Below are 18,254 nucleotides of genomic sequence, written 5' to 3' on the forward strand. Positions count from 1 at the left end.
AAATTAACATTAACTGAGATGAATAAATGCTTTAGAAGTATTTTTATTATTGTTAATTAATGTTGACTAATGTTCAGTAGTTAACTAATGTTAATAACTTGAACCTTAATGTAATGTAATTAAACATCAGACACACTAAAGTCATGAAAAAAACTTATATATATATATATATACACACACACACACACACACACACACACACACACACACACACACATACATATACAATATCTGGAGAACTTGTGCTACATGTAGAACACATATGTACGTGGTTTAATTAAAATGGAAATACCTCAAAATTCTCTTTGATTCTCTTAGGGTTTACAGATTTGGGAATGACCACAACATTCCTCTGCATGTGGAAGCGGATTAGAACCTGGAAGGAAAGTTCAATACTTAGCATGTCACATAATGGAGGAAGGCGTGTGTAATGCAAACTAGCAAATATTACAAGGGTCATCTCGCATTCAGCTGACAGGTAAAGCATTGTGCTTCAAAGTTGGTGGATACATAACATGGACTTAGCATATCATAACTAATAAAAAACGCAAGTTTATACCTACCTGTGCTGTGGTTTTACTGTGCTTATCTGCAATGGCTTTGATCTTTGGGTCCTCCAGCAGTGATGGCTCACCTGCCTGTGCCCTAAAGAAAGTCAAATCTATATGAAATAATGTATAGCCATCTCTCTATATATGTATATATATATATATATATATATGTTAATTTGTTTGTTATCAAATAACATTCACAAATGTTAGTCTGCCTTAATAAGTAGAAGTAAATAAGTAAATAAATATATTGCAATGCTTCAAACATATTAGTGTAAACACTAGATGACGCGCCTATGCAACAAATGAGTCTCTTGCCTCAACGTTCCTCTTTCAGCGCATGCGCAGCGCCGTTCTTTATTGTCACGGTCCAAATTTATCCCGGAATAAGGGCAGCACGCATGTGCAGTGAACCCGGATGTATCAGGACTTGTTTGAATAAAGAACAAAAGCATCGGGATGAAAATGCATGATCGAGAGACTATTATTAGAAAGTAAAGGAATCTGGTTCCGGTACGGATAAAGTACCCGCGCTCGTTTTAGATGATTGATTACAGTTACTCACTCGTTGGAGTTTTAATATTTTAATGCATTTGCTTTTAGTCATATAAACGCGGTACCAGACCAATGCGTGAACATACTTGCAGCAGTCTATAAATATAACACTGTAGCTTTATTTGTAGTGCTGCAATGCATTTGATTCACGTCTACGGTAAAAAGTATGAACGTGGCAGCAACTGGTCCGAACCAGAGGTGCTGGAGCTGCTGCAGATCTGGTCGGACGTGCCGGTCCAAACCGAGCTAGTGACCTGCCTCAGAAACCAGCATGTGTTCAACCGAATCGCCAGCACTCTGCGGCAGAAGGGCATCAATCGGACCGGGGATCAATGCAGGGAGAAGATCAAAAAGTTGAAGCTGGAGTACAAGCAGAAGACTTTGAGATCCGCGAGGTATTACGAGCTGATGGAAAGGGCGCAGAGCAACCGATCCGCCGCAACCTCCGGTTCGACTTTGCCTTTATGGGGCGGTACGGTGACGAACCAGGCAACCGGACTGCAGGGGTCAGAGGCGCCGGGTCACCCGCCCAGAGTAGGTGAAATGTTGGAGATCAAGACGGAGGTGATGAGCTCCGATGATGAAGCGGCGGGCCCGCCTGAGATGATCTATGAGTTCGGACCTGTTGATGAGGATGATGAAGGCGCTGCTGAACACAAACATGCGGGTCCAAACACAGAGGAGAACACTGAGATGGACGGAGAGCAGGGAAACACACATGTCATCTGTTCCCCATCAGGTATCCTAAACGGTCTGTTGATGGATGGATGGATGGATGAACAGATAGACAGATATGGATGTGTAAATAAATACAGATACATACTTCAGTGATTACAGTGCAACAGAAAGCAAACATCATCTGAATGATGTACTACACAATATTAAACACAGATGTTCCACTATACAGACATTTGTTGCATAGATAGATAGATAGATAGATAGATAGATCAACGTTTATATATGCATATTTCTCAATAATTGAGATTTTTGGGAGGCAAGTAGTTCAGATTTTTCCTCACCCTGTCAGCATTTTCACTGGTCCCACCACAATTTTATTAAAATTAATTTTCAACATATTTTGTATGTGCCAGAACAATAATAATTTTTGTCCTTTACGTTTTCTTTATATGAACTGAAACAGACTATTTTTAATTTGCAATAACACATGGAATTTATACAGCTATTCACTACAGCTATAAATTCATAAACAATTTTTTTCTTCTTTTTTTTTTGGAAAATAATGGCATGCAATGTAATATTATACAATACAAATTGATTAGAAATATTCAACTCATTCTAACTAATTATTATCACAGGTTATTCTTGCAATTTTGACAATTACTAATTTGACAAAATTCATTATCTGTGTTAGCCAAGTAGAAAATGTTACCTTGGTCACATATTTAAATCAGCATAATATCAATAACGGTATACAATTTAAAAGCATAAAAATAAATGTTTATGTTTGAATGATATAAAAAACATCTGCCTTGACTTCAGTAAACTACAAAGAAACAGTAACAAAACACCATCTGCTTAACACAGTACACAATTGTTCAAAAGTTTGGGGTTGGTAAGATTTAAAAAAAAAAAAAAAAAAGACTTTTTGAAAGATGTATTATTTATTTATTTATTGTTTGCTCAGCAAGGATGCATTTATTTGATCAAAAATACAGTAAAATCAGTAATATTATGAAATACCATTACAATTTATAATAACTATTTCTATTTTAATGTACATTTGAAAATGTAATTTATTCCTGTGATGGAAAACATAATTTTCACCATCATTACTCCAGTCTTGAGTGTCACATGATCCTTCAGAAATCATTCTAATATCCTGATTTGATGCTCAAGACACAATGTTGAAAACATCTGCTTAATTTATTTGTGGAAACCATGATACATTTTGTTCAGAATATTACAAAATTCAAAAGTACAGCATTTATTTGAAATAGAAGATTTCTGCAACATAATTTTTTTTACTGTCACTATTTATCAGTTTAATGCATCCTTGCGGAATAAAAGTATTAATTTCCTTAAAAAAAAAATATATATATATATATTTATACATTTATGCATTTGGCTGGCATGTTTATTATTTATTTTTTGTGCATTTCATTAGTATGTGCATGAAACTGTTTCATTGCAACAATGTGCAAAAAAAAAGCATTGCATGGATGTAACATCAAGAAAAAGTTGAACTACTGTATGAGCCTGACCTACCAGTTTTAGCTGATATTATCCATATTTATTTAGAGGGTCTGTGCAGTTTAACGGTGTACAGGCATTATTGCAGTATTTATGCCAAACCCTTTGTTGTGTCTCTGCTGTTGGCAGTGATTTGCCATCCAGTGCCTTACTTTTAGCACCGCAGATGTTCTTTACAGTACTGCCATGTTATCACACCAACTGTTGCTTTAATAAAATTGAGATAATTGTTTAGTTAAGTTTTTATTTGGTCTTTTTTCTCTGATTGACTGATTTAATGTTTCATTTTTGATGATATCACACCACAGATTGCAGTGACCAGAACATGACTGGCTCCTCCGGTGCGGGAGTATCCCCGGCAACAGCTCCCATGGCAATGAGAGAAGGAGGTAGCCATGGCGACCAAGAAGGGGGTTCCGGATCATTCCATCAGAGGAAGCGTCGCCGAGTGGGACGTGGGGGCGAAGGGGTGTTATCGAATGCTCTGGCTGGGTATCTAAGCTGGCAGCAGACAGCAGAAGAGCGTTTCTTGGCTCTGGAGGAGGCCCGGATGCAGCAGGAGGCACGGGCTGAGGAGCGGAGGGAGCAGCAGGAGGAGAGACGAGCAAAGCAAGAGAGAGATCATGAGTTTCGTCTCATGTCCATGTTGACCAGAGTCCTGAGTTCATCACGTGGGACAGAAGACCAGAGTGCCTCTACCAGCAGGGAAACGTTCCCATTGCCCTGCACATCACAAACCTTGTTCCCCTGTTTGTTACCCAACAGTGCCAAAACTGTACCCAGCATGCGTTGGGGTGATCAGACGGCCCAGTACAGCCCGTACCTGTCTCGCCGTGGCAACAGCATGCGGCTGCACCAGGGAATCCTGCAGGAAGGCTACAACCAGTATCACGCCAACAAGCACGACGAGAATTCAAACCCACATGTTAGTCTCCCTGGAAGCTGTACTGTTTTATTATTATCGATTACAATTTTCTGCATGAAACGTATTGTACTATGATCTGGATTTGGAAAAATAAATTAAACATTTTATACCTATATAAGATTTATTTATTTTTTGGTAAGAAATTTAGACCTTTATTCAGAAAGGATGCATAAAACTGATCAAAAGTGGCAGGAAAGACATTTATAACTATATAAAAGATTTCTATTTTAAGTAAATACTGCTCTTTTGGACGTGCATCAAAGAATCATGAATAAATATATATTACAGTTTTCACAAAAATATTAGGAAACGGCTGTTTCTTGAGCAGCTAATCAGCAGATTAGAATGATTTCTGGAGGATCATGTGACACTGAAGACTGGAGTAATGATGCTGAAAAATCAGCTTTGCATCACCGGAATAAGTGACATTTTAAAATAAAATAGAAAATAGTTATTTAAAATTGTAATCATATTTTTCAAAATATTGCTGTTTTTACAGTATTCTTGAGCAAATAAATGCAACCTTGGTGAGCAAAAAAAAAAAAAAAAAACCTTACTGACCCCAAACTTTTGAACTGTAATATGGGTATATAAAAGTATAAAATGTATCATTTATTTTTCAAAGTCCAGAAAAAAATGTATTCTACCTGTTTTATGCAGAAATGAACAAATGACTGATTAGAAAAAAAATACTGCACAGTGCAGAACCACATTTTACTGCACAGTTCAAAACCACATGATAGTAAATAACAGTCATGTATAAGAAGTGGTGGAAGGGGGTTAAAATAAAAACCTAGTTTAAATTAAATTGTGAAAATATTGCATTTTCAAGTAAAGGGTACACTCCCTGTGCCTAGCCTTTTTGTAAAATTTTAATCACCTCTTTTCCTTAATTAGTTCATTTTAAATCATCTTGCTGTGTGACAAATTCATGTTCATTTTTAAATCAGTTTCATCATTCATTTCTAAAGCAATATTCCAGTTTAAATCAAGATTAATATGATCTCAAAAAACTGCTTATATTAGAGAAGATTTGTTAAAATACATTACCAATCTACAGTCACTTGCTTAGTTCATTCTCTGTATGAGAGTACTCATTTGTTCTGATATTATAGACCTTGTATAAACCAAGTATTGGTTTTAAAGGCAGTGCTTTGGTTAGTGCAGAGGCCACAAGTCTCTTGGGACAGCTTCTGTTGTGTGGTAATTTGCTGTGGTTTTTAATATTTATTTCAGGGCATTATAAACTTAGGAACCAGTGAAAACAAGCTGTGCTTTGACCTCCTGCAGAAAAGGGTAAGAGATGTGATTTACTTGTTTAGCATTCATAAGCGAAGATCCTTTTTCATTAGCGGTGATTTTCGCCTGGTGAGCAATAAAAAAAAAAATTCCATTAAAATGGCATGAAGTATCACGCTATCTTGGGAGTCTTGGGGAATGTGCTCTTTTGCCCAGTGAGCAACCACCCAAAACACCCTAGCAACTGAATTAAAACAAGCTAAATGCCATTCAGAACACCTTAGCAACCGCATATCAATGTCCTAGCAACCATCTACAACACCCTATCAACACCACTCACATTGCCTTCAGAAGAATATTATAGAGTTATTACAACAAAAAGAAAATAAAAAATCTTTAAATGCGCAAAAATATAAAGAATTGTCATTGAGTCTGGATATTACATGTCATAATGTTTGTTGACCGATTCTTGGTTTCTCCAACAGCTGATGCGACCTGACATGCTTCACATTGAACCTGCTTTCTTACAATACCCCGATTGGAAAGGCCACAGTGTGTAAGCGACCATTTTTATTTCTTCTTTTAAGTCTCTTTGTTTTTCTGCAAAATCTATAATTAATTTGACTCTCATGTGTGTGTAAGCTTTCATTTCACAGTATTGATGTTCTTGGGTCTTTCTTTTCCCCAAAGCCTTCAAGAGGAAGTTGCTAAGTTCCTCTCAGACTACTGTCGTTCTCCCAAACCTCTAAAACCTGAGAATGTGAGTGTTTTTCTGCTTCTGCTACATCAGCATTATATTATTTATGGTATTATTTCTGTTAGTCTTCCTCTTTCTATTGAAAGAGAAATCCAGGCCACATGCTTATGTTCTTCGGTTCTTTCGCAGGTTGTTGTTATGAACGGTTGTGGGTCTGTGTTCTCGGCTTTGGCAGCTACGCTCTGTGACCCAGAAGGTATCAGACCATCTGGTCACCACAGAATATGTCTAGTCTCATGTCTAGTTGTGTTGGGGTTGTAATATTTATTTACATTCTCACCAAGGCTGCATTTATTTGATTAAAAATACAGTAAAAATGGTAATAGTGTGAAATATTATTACAATTTCAAAGAACTGTTTTAAATTTTCATGTATTTTAAAATGTGTCGTGTCACATGATCCTTCAGAAATCATTTAATATGCTGATTTAGTGCTCAAGGATTATTTGATTAATTGAAAGTTCAAAAGGTCGGCATTTATTTGAAATAGAAATGTTTTGTGCCATTATAAATGCCTGTGACTTTTGATCAATGTAATACATTCTCGCTAAATATAAGTATTAATTTCTTTCAAAAATAAAAAATCGTACTGACCCCAATTGTTTGAATGGTAGTGAATATTGGGGAGGCTAATAAATCAGGTATAGACCAATAGCAATATCTGCTTGCTGAAAATCAGAATGTTAGTTCTCAGTGATTATAGCCTTTTAATGAATTGAGAAAATGATACAACCAAACAGTTTTTGATGGTGGTGCATTATTACCCATAAGTGGCCATACGTCTCTGAAATGTTACTTGATATTGTGTGTGTTTTACAGATGCCATTCTTATCCCGTCGCCCTTCTATGGTGTGATTACGGAGGATGTGGGCTTGTACAGCACTGTCAAACTGCACCATGTGCCACTTTATAGTCAGGTTAGCAAAATTTGTAATATTTTATAATGTAACATTGGCATGTTATAGTGGTTTTCTGCTGTTTTATTTTTTGTTTCATGTGGCTTTACATCTTATTTTTCTATTCATATTTTATTGTGTTGGTACAGCCCACAGGAAGTGATGTCAGACCATTCCAGCTAACTGTCGAGAAATTGGAGAACTCTCTTAAAGAGGCCAAGAAAGAGGTTATTTTTTAAACTTAAACATACAGTGTACATGCTCACACTGTATGAATCTCTTAAAATTTTACTTTATTTATATAGAGATTGAACATCAAGGCCCTTATCCTGTTAAACCCCCACAATCCACTGGGAGAGGTGTACTCGTCTGAAGAGTTGATCAGCTTTCTACAGTTTGCCAAAATGTGAGTTCAAACTGTTTCTCACAAGCACTGAACCAAAGCCATTCTTTCATTCGGATTCAGATCTTTGATATGTGATATAACTTAAGCCAGTGACATTTGATCAATACAGAAATATTAAAAGCATGTTATTACAAAACTGAAAATGATCATATCGACTCGTTCCAAGCCCATATAACTTTGTTTCATGTAATGCAACAGATGTTTTTAAGAATGTTTATGCTGCTCTTTTCCCATATAATAAAAGCATATAGTGACCAGAGACAAGGAGCTACCATAAAATGATCACAAATCACATTTGAACTTCACAGCTTGGCACCCTATTTGTTGTAGGGGTAATGGCATTCAAAACTTTTTGCTTGCCTAACTTATGGGTCTGTGATCGCACTTTGTTTTCCAAATGTTTCCACATGCTTCATTAAGTTGCACGTTATAGACGAGAAATTACTTTTGTGTTCACGAATGTCATTTGAATTTCAATTTCTGCCCTCAGTGGCACTAATTTATTCATTCTTTCTCTCTCATTTGCTCCAGGCACAAGCTTCATGTGATCGTGGATGAGATTTACATGCTCTCCGTGTTCAATGAGACAGACACGTTTTGCAGTGTTCTCAGCTTGGATGGGTGAGAGACATGCACATAAACTATCTCTCTCGTAATTCTGTGCTTTTTAAATTCTAATTTACTTAGTTTTCTGCTTAATGAACTAATGTGCCCTGAGCTGAAATTGAAATGTACTTCATTACATGTCAAGGAAAATTGAATGTTGTGTTTAATGAATTCTAGTCAAACCCCTTAAAAGTGTATTTGTTGACGGAATTAAAATTTTTAGCTGAAGTATTATTTTAATCTTTATTGTAATGTCAGAAAGGGCTCTATTTGCTCGGGGTGCATGTGGATAATGCTTGTACTAATCATTACAAACTACACAAATGCTTGCACAGGTTGCCAGATCCCCAGAGAACCCATGTTATGTGGGGCGTCAGTAAGGTATGTCACTATTTAATCTGTCAGAAAAGCATTTCCTCAGATTCTTTGTATTGCTTTATTGCATTCAAACATTCTTGTGTACACATATAGGACTTTGCTATGGCAGGAATGCGACTTGGCATGGTCTACTCGGAGAATGGAGAGTTGGTTCAGGCCCTGGATCAGCTGGACTGCTTCCACGGAGTCCCAGGACCCACACAGTACCAGATGGCCCAGCTTCTCAGAGACAGAGGTACACGTTCTCTTCCTGGCTTTGTCAATGTTTTGTCTGTTTTTCACTCTATGGTTGATTCACAATTCCCATACATTCCATCCTGTCTAGTATGCAAGATTAGTGTTGGTGTGTCCCAAATCGTACTGTTAAAAGGATGGTATATTGTTTCCGGTTGGTTTTTCCATGCCTTTATGTACTTAGGGGGCGTTTACCTGACACCGTTTTCAACTAAAAATGGAAAACGTTTTATGCATTTTTGGCCATTCATTTACACGAAAATGGCGTTTGGGGGCCTGAAAACGCTAAGTTTTCAAAGTGCATGTTTTTGAAATCTATACAGTTAACGTCTCTGTGTAAAGTACAAAAATGTGAATTTGTGAAAACGGTGACATCATGCACATGCGCTTTACGTGATCAGTCTGTGGGAATACGTATATGCTCGTACGTGTTGTGTTTCTTTACGAAGTGACATCGCCAACGTCTGTCCTGGCATGCATAATTCAGCATTTTTAGTCGGTTTTGCAGATACATGTGAACGGGAATCATTTTGCGAATGTTGTTGTCTGTATGTGTAACTTTTCAAAAACACAAAGGAAAAACTTTTAGTATATTGTTGTCATGTAAACGTACCCTTTAACCTTTTGCGCTATATGCATTTATAGCATACTCCAATTTTGGTGTACTGGCTTAATTCAATATTTACTTTTACTGCACAGTGTGTTTTGTAATTGCAATAATTTGGGACTGAAGCTTTCAAGCTACCAGAATGCATCATAAAATTGGTCTATATGGCTATGTTTGAAGTTTTCTAAAGCCATACAATTGCTTTTCTAGATGAATAGACCAAGATTTAAGTCATTATTCACTGATAACCTTCCTTTCTGGTGAGGAATTGACTATTGGACCTCGAGTCACTGGGTTGAACTCAAGTACAGTAACAGTCAATTTCATGAACAAATCATTTAGACTGTTTCATTGACAAGACTGATTAGTTTACAACAGCACATGGCTGAGTGAGATTTTTTTGCGGTTTCTAGACTGGCTGAATAGTGAGTTCCTTCCGGAGAACAGACACAGGCTAAGAGAGGCTCACAGCTTCATGATAGAAGAGCTGAAGAAACTGGACATACCTTTCTTGCACAGGTCTGCGGGTTTCTTCATCTGGGCGGACTTGAGCAAGGTGAGCACCTTCAGAACAGATTTCTGCATCTAAACTCTTTCAAATCAGTCAAGTTAAGCCAGTTTCTGTATGATGTTTTGGTAGTATCTAAAGGAGAAGACGTTTGCCGAGGAGCTGTCTCTGTGGAGGTGTTTCCTCAAGCACAAGGTTCTGCTGAGCTGCGGTCAGGCCTTCAGCTGTGTGTCTCCAGGCTGGTTCAGAATCATCTTCACTGATCGACTGCACAAACTGCAGCAAGGTCTGTCGATCACTCTCATTCACATTTCAGTTCCTGTCTTCTTGTAGTGTCTCCTATGCAGTCAGGAGATGTGATTGGCATTTATTCCTTTCACATCCTTGTTTTCCAGGTGTGCAGAGGATTAAAAATGCATTAGAAGAACTTCAGGGCTCTTCAGTGCTTGAGACAAAGAGGACAACAAATGACGAACAGGATGACAGCCGTGGGACCGTGAGGAGGGAAGACACTAAGACAATGGATGAGTGCAAAGAGCAGACACACAAGACCTCAAGCGTTCAAACCAAACTTGACACAGTGTGCATTAAGACAGAGCCCGTCTCACTGACTGATGAAAACTTTACAATTCTTAATGGCCAATCTGACATGCACTCAGAGAGTCTGGACTCTTTGATTGGTACTCTGCGACAGCAGATCCACGTGTCTGATTGGCTGGAGAAGCACAAGTTGGCTGCTGGACAGGACCCAACACAATTGGATGTTTTCACAGACCTGCTCGATAAAGCCAGGAAATAGAGTAACAGTTGGTAGAAACAAGTTTGTGCAACGCAACTGTCAATACAAATACTTTTTTTAATGAATGATACTTTCACCTCATGTACAGTTTAGAGGCAAAGTCTGTAATTGCAGAAACAGCACAACGGCGATCCTTGTAATTAGAGATTGAAACAATTATGGAGAGTCACCACAGCAGTATATGAAAATGTTGTTATTGTTGGATGTTTTTACTCTTTAATTATTACCCTGGCTGTCACAGTAATTGGAGACTGCCCCTTTAATTGCACTCATATCAAATTCTAAGCATCCAACCTATTGTCTTTGAGTTGTTTTAAAGGGGTCTTATTGTGAGGAATCAATTTCTTTTAAAATTAGAATTTTGTATAATGGAAATATATTGATATATTTTAGGATTTTTGTCCTATTTTGTTCTCAAAATTTGTTTTTAAATGAGACTTTTCTGTAAAAAAAAAAAACAAAAACAAAAAAAAACCTTGAACCAAGATTAATTTACTTAAACAGCACTGTACAATGTATTTTTAATACAAGTGTATTTTATTTGATAGTGCAGCAAGTCAAAATGCTATTCAAGAATTCCAGATAGTCTCTGACAAGTCTTCATATCTTGTGAAGTGTTATTTCTCAAGTAAATTGATCTTATTTTAAGATTTTTTAGATATTTTTACTAAAAAGACTAACTAAAAACTCATTAAGAAGCATTTTTTTGCAGTTTTTCTAACTGTGTGTAGCACCTGCGACTCTGCACGTCCTTCCAAAGGATCCCAACATTAGAAACGAGAGACAGATGTTCATTTTTAACAAGATCCCTGATCATTTCAGTCAGATCTTAAAAGTTTGAGTGGCAAAAATCTGTTTCGACTTTGCAAAGAGACTTTTATTGAAGATTAACTTTGTTGACAGCCCGTGTGTACATGCAGCAAAGTTCTGATGCTCATTTTTATATTAACGTCTTAAAGGCAAAGCACCAGACAGACCTTTTAATGTTCTAGAGAGAGTGCAAATGTTTTTTTTTTTCTTTTCTGTAAATGACTGTTTATGGTGCAAAATAAAATATTACTAACATTATAAAGTATAACTCAGGGGGAGAATTATGTATTATATGACACCTCTAAATAGTTTTTAAATAATTCTAAGATTTTGTTGGGGGGAAAACTTTTTAATTGACTTGGCTATCAGTTTTGGGATAAAAGGTGATGCGTTTCTTTACTTTTTGACTTTTCTTATCTTTACAAGATGTTTTTGTTCCATAAATGCCTTTTTTTTTTAACACCATGGTTGCTTATCAGTTTTCAGCTTCCAAGGAAAATGCCTTGTTTCAGATCTTCATTGATGTTAAATGTTTTAAGGGCTCCTAACTGAAAAAAAAAAAGAATCAATCATTAATTAAAATGTTTTATGTTAAATGATATTGTCATTGTTTTATGTTACTCCTTTACAATGACCTGAGACCAGATGCCGCAGTCTCGCTTGTATTGGTGAGAGTACGGCAAAACTGATCTGAGGTCTGTGGCAGAATGTGAGCGACAGGAAATAACCATGTTCAGGGGTTTCCTGTGAGCCCACCTTGCTGGAGAAAAGAGAGTGGTTCTTTCCTGTGCTGTTTAGTCGTTGCCATGACAACACAGCAACCCTCATGATGTATCCCCACGGTTACTGTGGTTCAGCCTCTTGTGTCACTTTGCTGAAAGTAAAGTAAGTTATTATATACACACATACACACACACACACACACACCAGAGGCTGAGCCACAGTAAACGTGGCATGCATATATATGTGTATATATATATATATATATATATATAATTTTTTTGTTTTTTATGGTATCTGTTCTTCTCCAGTTCTGGACTTTTGATAAAATGCCTTTGAGCACAGTAAAGTGATTTATAAAATATAATTTTCACTTTCCGAACCACATTGACTCACTGAAACACTCACAGGGTTTCTGGGGGAATTTAACCACTCACAGTGTATGTTTATGAGGGGGGAGTTTCCATTGCGAGTGGGTCTCCACTGTGGGTAGAGGGAAATCTTTACAGTGTCATATTACAGCGTTGTGAGGGGGAAGTGAGAAAGAAGCATCTCATAATCCCATCGTCATAAAACACTCTTGTTACTGTCTTACTGATTCATTTGATATTTGAACGTGATCAGTCACCGTCACTGTACTGCGTGGAATCAAATCTTTGTCATTTGAACACATTTTAAAGACTTTAGCCATTCAAGGTAAGCAAACCTAACAATGATTACTTAATTTTCGGATGAAATTGCCAACTGTAATGCTTTAAGTTTAGTTCCAGCTAAATTCTCAACTTTTGTTTGTGTAATAGTATGCCTAATCATTCGCTTTTTCTCAACAGAGCGATGCAAGGACCAGAACTGGTTGACTCGAGGAGTCGTTTTCGATTTATTGAATCCTGTCTCGGCTTGATGGGCTCTTTGTGCATCAGCTATGCGATCTGGACCCCTCGGTGGCTGGATGACCGAGGTCTGTGGACCTCAGAGAATCAGACCAGACTGGACGACAGATGGACCACTGAAGACATTGCTAAAGGTTTGTGATGCGTGTCTGCTTTTCTCATACATCTTGGGGAATAAAAGTCATTCAAACTCTTTGATTACATATTATATTATATTTTGTTATTTTAAATTGTAATATATAATATATTAAAAAAACTGGGTCGCCTTGCTAAACAAAAAGTTAAAAGTGTTTTTTGGTCATGTTTTATCTTGGCTAGGGAAAGAAGTGAATCGTGATTGGTGGTACTAGTGCCCCCGCAAAAATACAGTATGCATATGCCTCCGAAGCTATTTGATTTGATTTTGACCTGTCATGTGGGCGACAGCAACATTTTAGTAGCCCATTTGTGGCCCTTATTCATTGTATAAAACTGCTTTGGATCTTAGAAACTTGCATTCATTGTGGCCTCTATAAAAGATGCATAAAAAGCCAAATTAAATGCATTCCTGTTACGTTTTGCTTTTGAGGCCTTTCATAGCTTTGTTTTTGGAGTATTAAAATATATAGCTAGAAGGTCTGATGGGAACTGAAAGCTTTAGTGTTTTTGTGGCATTTTTGCAGGTTTTGACCTGCCGAGAAGCACAGAGCAGCCAAACGAGTGGGAATCTGTGAACTTCTGAATTTCCAACGTTGGCGTAAAATAAAGATATGGTTTTGTGTTGGGAGGGGTTTCTACGCCTCGGTGGGCTGCCTGCAGCAGACAGGCTATGACACGCTGAACTAGCATTACTCGCATGTTTTATTAGTTGTAGCCTGTCTGGTTTTCCCCTCAGTTCAGTTCTTCCTCAGAACAAGACAAATGAAAAATTAAGTAAATAACGAAGGATGAAGTAATGACTGATCAGTACAGTTTTAAATAGTTTCATAATGAGATGTTGTTCTTCAAGAGCACTCAAACTGAAATTTCTTGTCATGGTTTTATGCTGGGCATTCTTAAAGGGATAGTTCACCCCAAAATGAACGTGGAACGCCATAGAAGATATATAAGGTTTCTTTTGACTTTCATTATATGGACAAAAAATACAATGGAAGTCAGTGGGAACCTTAGACTATAAAATATGACTTTGCTTTAACATTACATGCAATATTGTATTGTGAAATTACACTGTAAATCACGAATATTAAAGGTGTTTCTGTCCATGTCTGGTTTCCACAGCTCTGGAGGCTGAGAGAGTGCTTGCAGTGGTGGCTTTCCTCATGTCGGTGAGCTCTGGACTGCTGTGTCTCATGTTCGCCCTCTGCTGGACGTCTCAAACGGTGCGTTCCTACTCGAACACTCGCTCGCTGCTGATGGCAGGCCAGGCGATCGACCCGACCACACTACTGCTGCTCACACTATTACCTACAGGTCAGTACCTCGCTATTTAGCTTTCCTTAGCCATGTAGTATACACGTTTTAACCTTCTACATTTTCTTTTTCCCTACAGGATTTTTCTTTTTTCTCAGCTGGGCGCTTTTTACCCATCAACATATTGGTGAGATCAGGGAAGACGTCAGTCGACTCGGCCCGTCCTATTGGCTGGGAGTGGTGGGTTGGGCTTCGCTATTGGCCGTGCTGCCTGTGGTCTTCCTGGCGGAGAAGTTTGTGGTTCCTGACATCCTGCCGGAGTTAAAAAAGGCTGCCGAAATGTGGTGGAAGGCTCCGGAGGTTGCACACGCGCGATCGTTTAGTGAGGGTTTCCATCATTCACATCATAAGTCTCATCCTGATGTTAGGAGGTATTTGTCAGTGCCTTGAATGAGAGGAAGGAGGTAGCAAGGGAATACAGAAGAGAAGAGACTCTGGTCTCGCTGGTCAACTAGCCAAATATATGAGCTGAGCATATGTCTCACAACAGGGGTCAAAGACCTGGATGAGAAACCTGTAACTGCTTTCTGGGATGTGGGACACAAAGCTACAGGTTATAAGGTTGTGTGCTGGCTTTGACAGTGGTTTCACAGCTGTATTTGGACGAGGACACCCAAAAATGTGGTTAAAGGACTAACAGAGTTCACTATCTGTGTGAAACATAAAGCTGAAAGGATCTTTAAGTTGCAGACAGACCATTTCTCCATGACTTTTCATAGTCGTTGTCTGCAGTTGCCATTCTGTGAATTATACAGTGACTTTCAGGGAGGTCGACTTAAATGCTTTTCAAAATTGCTTTTAAATATGTTAAATTATTGACTATAAATGTAAATAATTTATGGCATAAATCTGTTGTGGTTTGTTAAACTGTGCCTTTAGCACAGTGAACTAAACATCAGTTATATATATATAAAAAAAAACACTAAAATAGTTTATATGTGATTGGTAAAACTATAATAAAGTTACTAATAATCACAATGGGAAGCACTTAAGTAATGCTGCCGTTGTTATGGTTACCTCGAATGCAATAATTAGCTCCATATTTAGCAAGAAATGAAAATATGCGTTTTGACTGAGTTTTAAAGTTATTGAAACTATTTTTTTTTAAACATACTTGTTCTCGTATGGAAAAACGATTAACTTCTAAGATTCACTTGTTCTTTCCCCTAATTCCCACTGCCATAGGTGCTGATCATTTAATTCCAGATTGTTCTGCTCGTTCTCAATTTTGCAGACAATACTGATTCAGATAGCCACAGAGCACTTTTGACCTGCTAACATTTAGCGTAATAGGGACTTTCAAGTGCTAATGCAGAATTCAACACTACTAGATGGTGCTACAGTTGTATTTTGTGTCTGTCTTTATGTGCAAACAGTGGTCTCTACTGGCGATAGTAGAGTTGTTTTGTCTATCATCTACATTTTTAAAGCTCTTTTAATTATACTTTTTGTACTGTTTTTAACCAATAAATGAAATGGTTTTCATATAAAGTTGAGTCAGTATCTATCTATCTATCTATCTATCTATCTATCTATACATCTGAGACCATATTGAAGGAATGTTTTTTGTTGTTTAGTATTATTTAGTATTTTTTATTGGTTTTTGTTTATTTTAGTACCATTATACAAATAAAAAATAAAATAAATGTATCATTCATTTTTAGTTTTTCATTTTAATTTTAGTTTAACTTTGAGTAATTTAGTTGTTTTCTCATTTCATTAAATATATAACTATATAATATATAATACATATCTGATTTTATATAAAATATGAAATTAATTTATTTATATTTATATTATATTATTTTTGACTTAAAGGGATAGTTCACCCAAAAATGAAAATTCTGTCATTAACTACTCACCTTCATGTCGTTCCAAACCTGTAAGACCTTTGTTCATCTTCAGTCTGACCCTCCCATAGACAGCAAGGGATCTACCACATTCAAGGCCAAGAAACATAGAACGGACATTGTTAAAATAGCCTCTCATGAATGGCGGCGGAGACCAGAAGAGAAGAAATTGTTGAATAAAGTAATTATTTTTGATTTCTTTGTGCACAAAAAGTATTCTCGTAGCTTTATAAAATTACGGTTGAACCACAGATGTCACATGGACTATTTTAACGATGTCCTGGGCCTTGAACGTGGTAATTCTGTTGCTGTCTATGGAGGGTCAGAAAGCTATCGGATTTCATCAAAAATACCTTAATTTGTGTTCTGAAGATCACAGAAGGTCTAGCGAGTTTGGAACGACATGAGGATGAGTAATTAATGACATAATTTTCATTTTTGGGAGAACTATTCATTTAAACTTATTTGCCATGACAACATTTAAAGGTTTTGGAGCAAAAACTACTAAATTAATATTAATTCTGTACTATGTCAAAGTCCTTTTAAGACAAGTCATGTCACTCGGCGGCCATCTTTGAAACGCCTCTCGGGCATGCAAGTGCAACTCCTATCTCACTGAATGGGGAAACATCAAATTCTCCAAAACTGTTCACTTACGATTAAATTTCATATTTGAAATCACCAAAGAAATCTGACAACAACTGTCATAAATGTTGTTACTTTTGCTCAAATAGTGTTATAAAAAGCCTATTTTTCAGGCTAGACCAGCCAGTGCGCATGCGCAGTCATAACTGCACGTCTCAGAATGCTGCCTGTTTCTATAGCAACCGGGACGGCAGCTGCAGCTGCAGTGTCCAGGGCTTCCTGCGATTGAGCGGCCATATTGAGCGTTGCATTTTTCCCCATTCAAAACTATACGAGTGACGCATCTTGGGTATTCTATAGTCTTTGACTATGTCTTGGTTTCTAAAGAAGTACGCACATTTGTAACATTTACCATGTTAATTAAAAAAAAATAAATAAATAAATAAAATAGACAAATGCACAATAGAAACCTTTTCACTAGTGGTTTCATGACTTTGGGAACTTTATTTATACAGGGAAATATCAGTAGCATTCTAAAACTGAGGTCAGGCGCTCTGTCATTATGTGTTTCATTATCATGGAGACAAAAAAATGAGACTGAGAGCTTTCTGAACCTGTAGTGTTCATACTCTCGTCCCACCCAAGATGAGATGAATGAACTGGCTGCGTTAATTGTGCATTAATCAGTTGCAGGTCTAATTAAAAGGCAGTTCTGTCCTTTTAGCATTAGTGCCTAATAGTTTGTTATTAAATCCAGAGAACTGTTTTATTTTTTTTTTATTTACTATCAGAAAAGCGCCTAATTGGCCCTCAGAACAGAACTTGAGTGTCTTTGAAGGTTGTGACGGCGGGGAGCTTGAGAGAACACCGGTTGACATCGCCGCCTCCCCCGAAGGAAGTATGAAAGCTGCTCTGTGCGAAAGGTGTGTGTGTCCTGGATGTAAGCGGCCACTTAAATGATCGTTTGAGGAGAATTTCAGTGCAGTGCGGCTCTCAGAGGAACTCTGCTGTCCACACAATGCTGACATGCAGGTGTGCCCTTTTTCTGCTGTGTACGCTTTTTAGTGTTATTTAAAGGGGTCATATGATGCTGCTAAAAAGAACAGTATTTTGTGTATTTGGTGTAATGAAATGTGTTTATGCGGTTTAAGGTTAAAAAAACACATTATTTTCCAAATACTGTACATTATTGTTTCTCCTCTATGCCCCGCCTTCTGAAACGCGTCGATTTTTACAAAGCTCATCGGTCTGAAAAAGCGAGGTGTGCTGTGATTGGCCA

General features: G+C 37.4%; 2 protein-coding genes across 2 annotated transcripts; both read left to right on the forward strand.

Moving 5' to 3' along the window:
- Positions 1-947: 947 nt before the first annotated feature.
- LOC107670229 (1-aminocyclopropane-1-carboxylate synthase-like protein 1) lies at positions 948-10,987 on the forward strand. The gene is made up of 15 exons (XM_016462762.1): positions 948-1,845; positions 3,626-4,242; positions 5,479-5,538; positions 5,967-6,037; positions 6,172-6,241; positions 6,368-6,434; positions 7,057-7,154; positions 7,283-7,360; positions 7,439-7,539; positions 8,071-8,160; positions 8,481-8,526; positions 8,617-8,758; positions 9,778-9,920; positions 10,005-10,158; positions 10,268-10,987. Exons 1-15 carry the CDS (start codon positions 1,242-1,244, stop codon positions 10,669-10,671), a joined length of 2,745 nt encoding a protein of 914 aa, XP_016318248.1. The 5' UTR covers positions 948-1,241; the 3' UTR covers positions 10,672-10,987.
- A 1,830-nt stretch (positions 10,988-12,817) lies between these two features.
- LOC107670199 (uncharacterized) lies at positions 12,818-15,299 on the forward strand. Its single transcript, XM_016462720.1, has 4 exons — positions 12,818-12,897; positions 13,032-13,225; positions 14,349-14,540; positions 14,620-15,299. Exons 2-4 carry the CDS (start codon positions 13,036-13,038, stop codon positions 14,928-14,930), a joined length of 693 nt encoding a protein of 230 aa, XP_016318206.1. The 5' UTR covers positions 12,818-12,897; positions 13,032-13,035; the 3' UTR covers positions 14,931-15,299.
- The last annotated feature ends 2,955 nt before the right edge of the window (positions 15,300-18,254 follow it).

This window comes from Sinocyclocheilus anshuiensis, unplaced genomic scaffold, assembly GCF_001515605.1.
Source record: "Sinocyclocheilus anshuiensis isolate Anshui unplaced genomic scaffold, SAMN03320099.WGS_v1.1 scaffold624, whole genome shotgun sequence".
Taxonomy (NCBI): Eukaryota; Metazoa; Chordata; class Actinopteri; order Cypriniformes; family Cyprinidae; genus Sinocyclocheilus; species Sinocyclocheilus anshuiensis.

What these genes read in the sequence shown, in the direction of transcription:
- LOC107670199 (XM_016462720.1), top strand. Translation starts at nt 13,036, where the DNA reads ATGCAAGGACCAGAACTGGTTGACTCGAGGAGTCGTTTTCGATTTATT. An exon ending in CACTGAAGACATTGCTAAAG is followed by an intron (nt 13,226 to 14,348) that starts GTTTGTGATGCG and finishes TGGTTTCCACAG; the next exon opens with CTCTGGAGGCTGAGAGAGTG. An exon ending in GCTCACACTATTACCTACAG is followed by an intron (nt 14,541 to 14,619) that starts GTCAGTACCTCG and finishes TTTTCCCTACAG; the next exon opens with GATTTTTCTTTTTTCTCAGC.
- LOC107670229 (XM_016462762.1), top strand. Translation starts at nt 1,242, where the DNA reads ATGCATTTGATTCACGTCTACGGTAAAAAGTATGAACGTGGCAGCAAC. An exon ending in TTAAAGAGGCCAAGAAAGAG is followed by an intron (nt 7,361 to 7,438) that starts GTTATTTTTTAA and finishes TTATTTATATAG; the next exon opens with AGATTGAACATCAAGGCCCT. An exon ending in CCAGCTTCTCAGAGACAGAG is followed by an intron (nt 8,759 to 9,777) that starts GTACACGTTCTC and finishes TGCGGTTTCTAG; the next exon opens with ACTGGCTGAATAGTGAGTTC.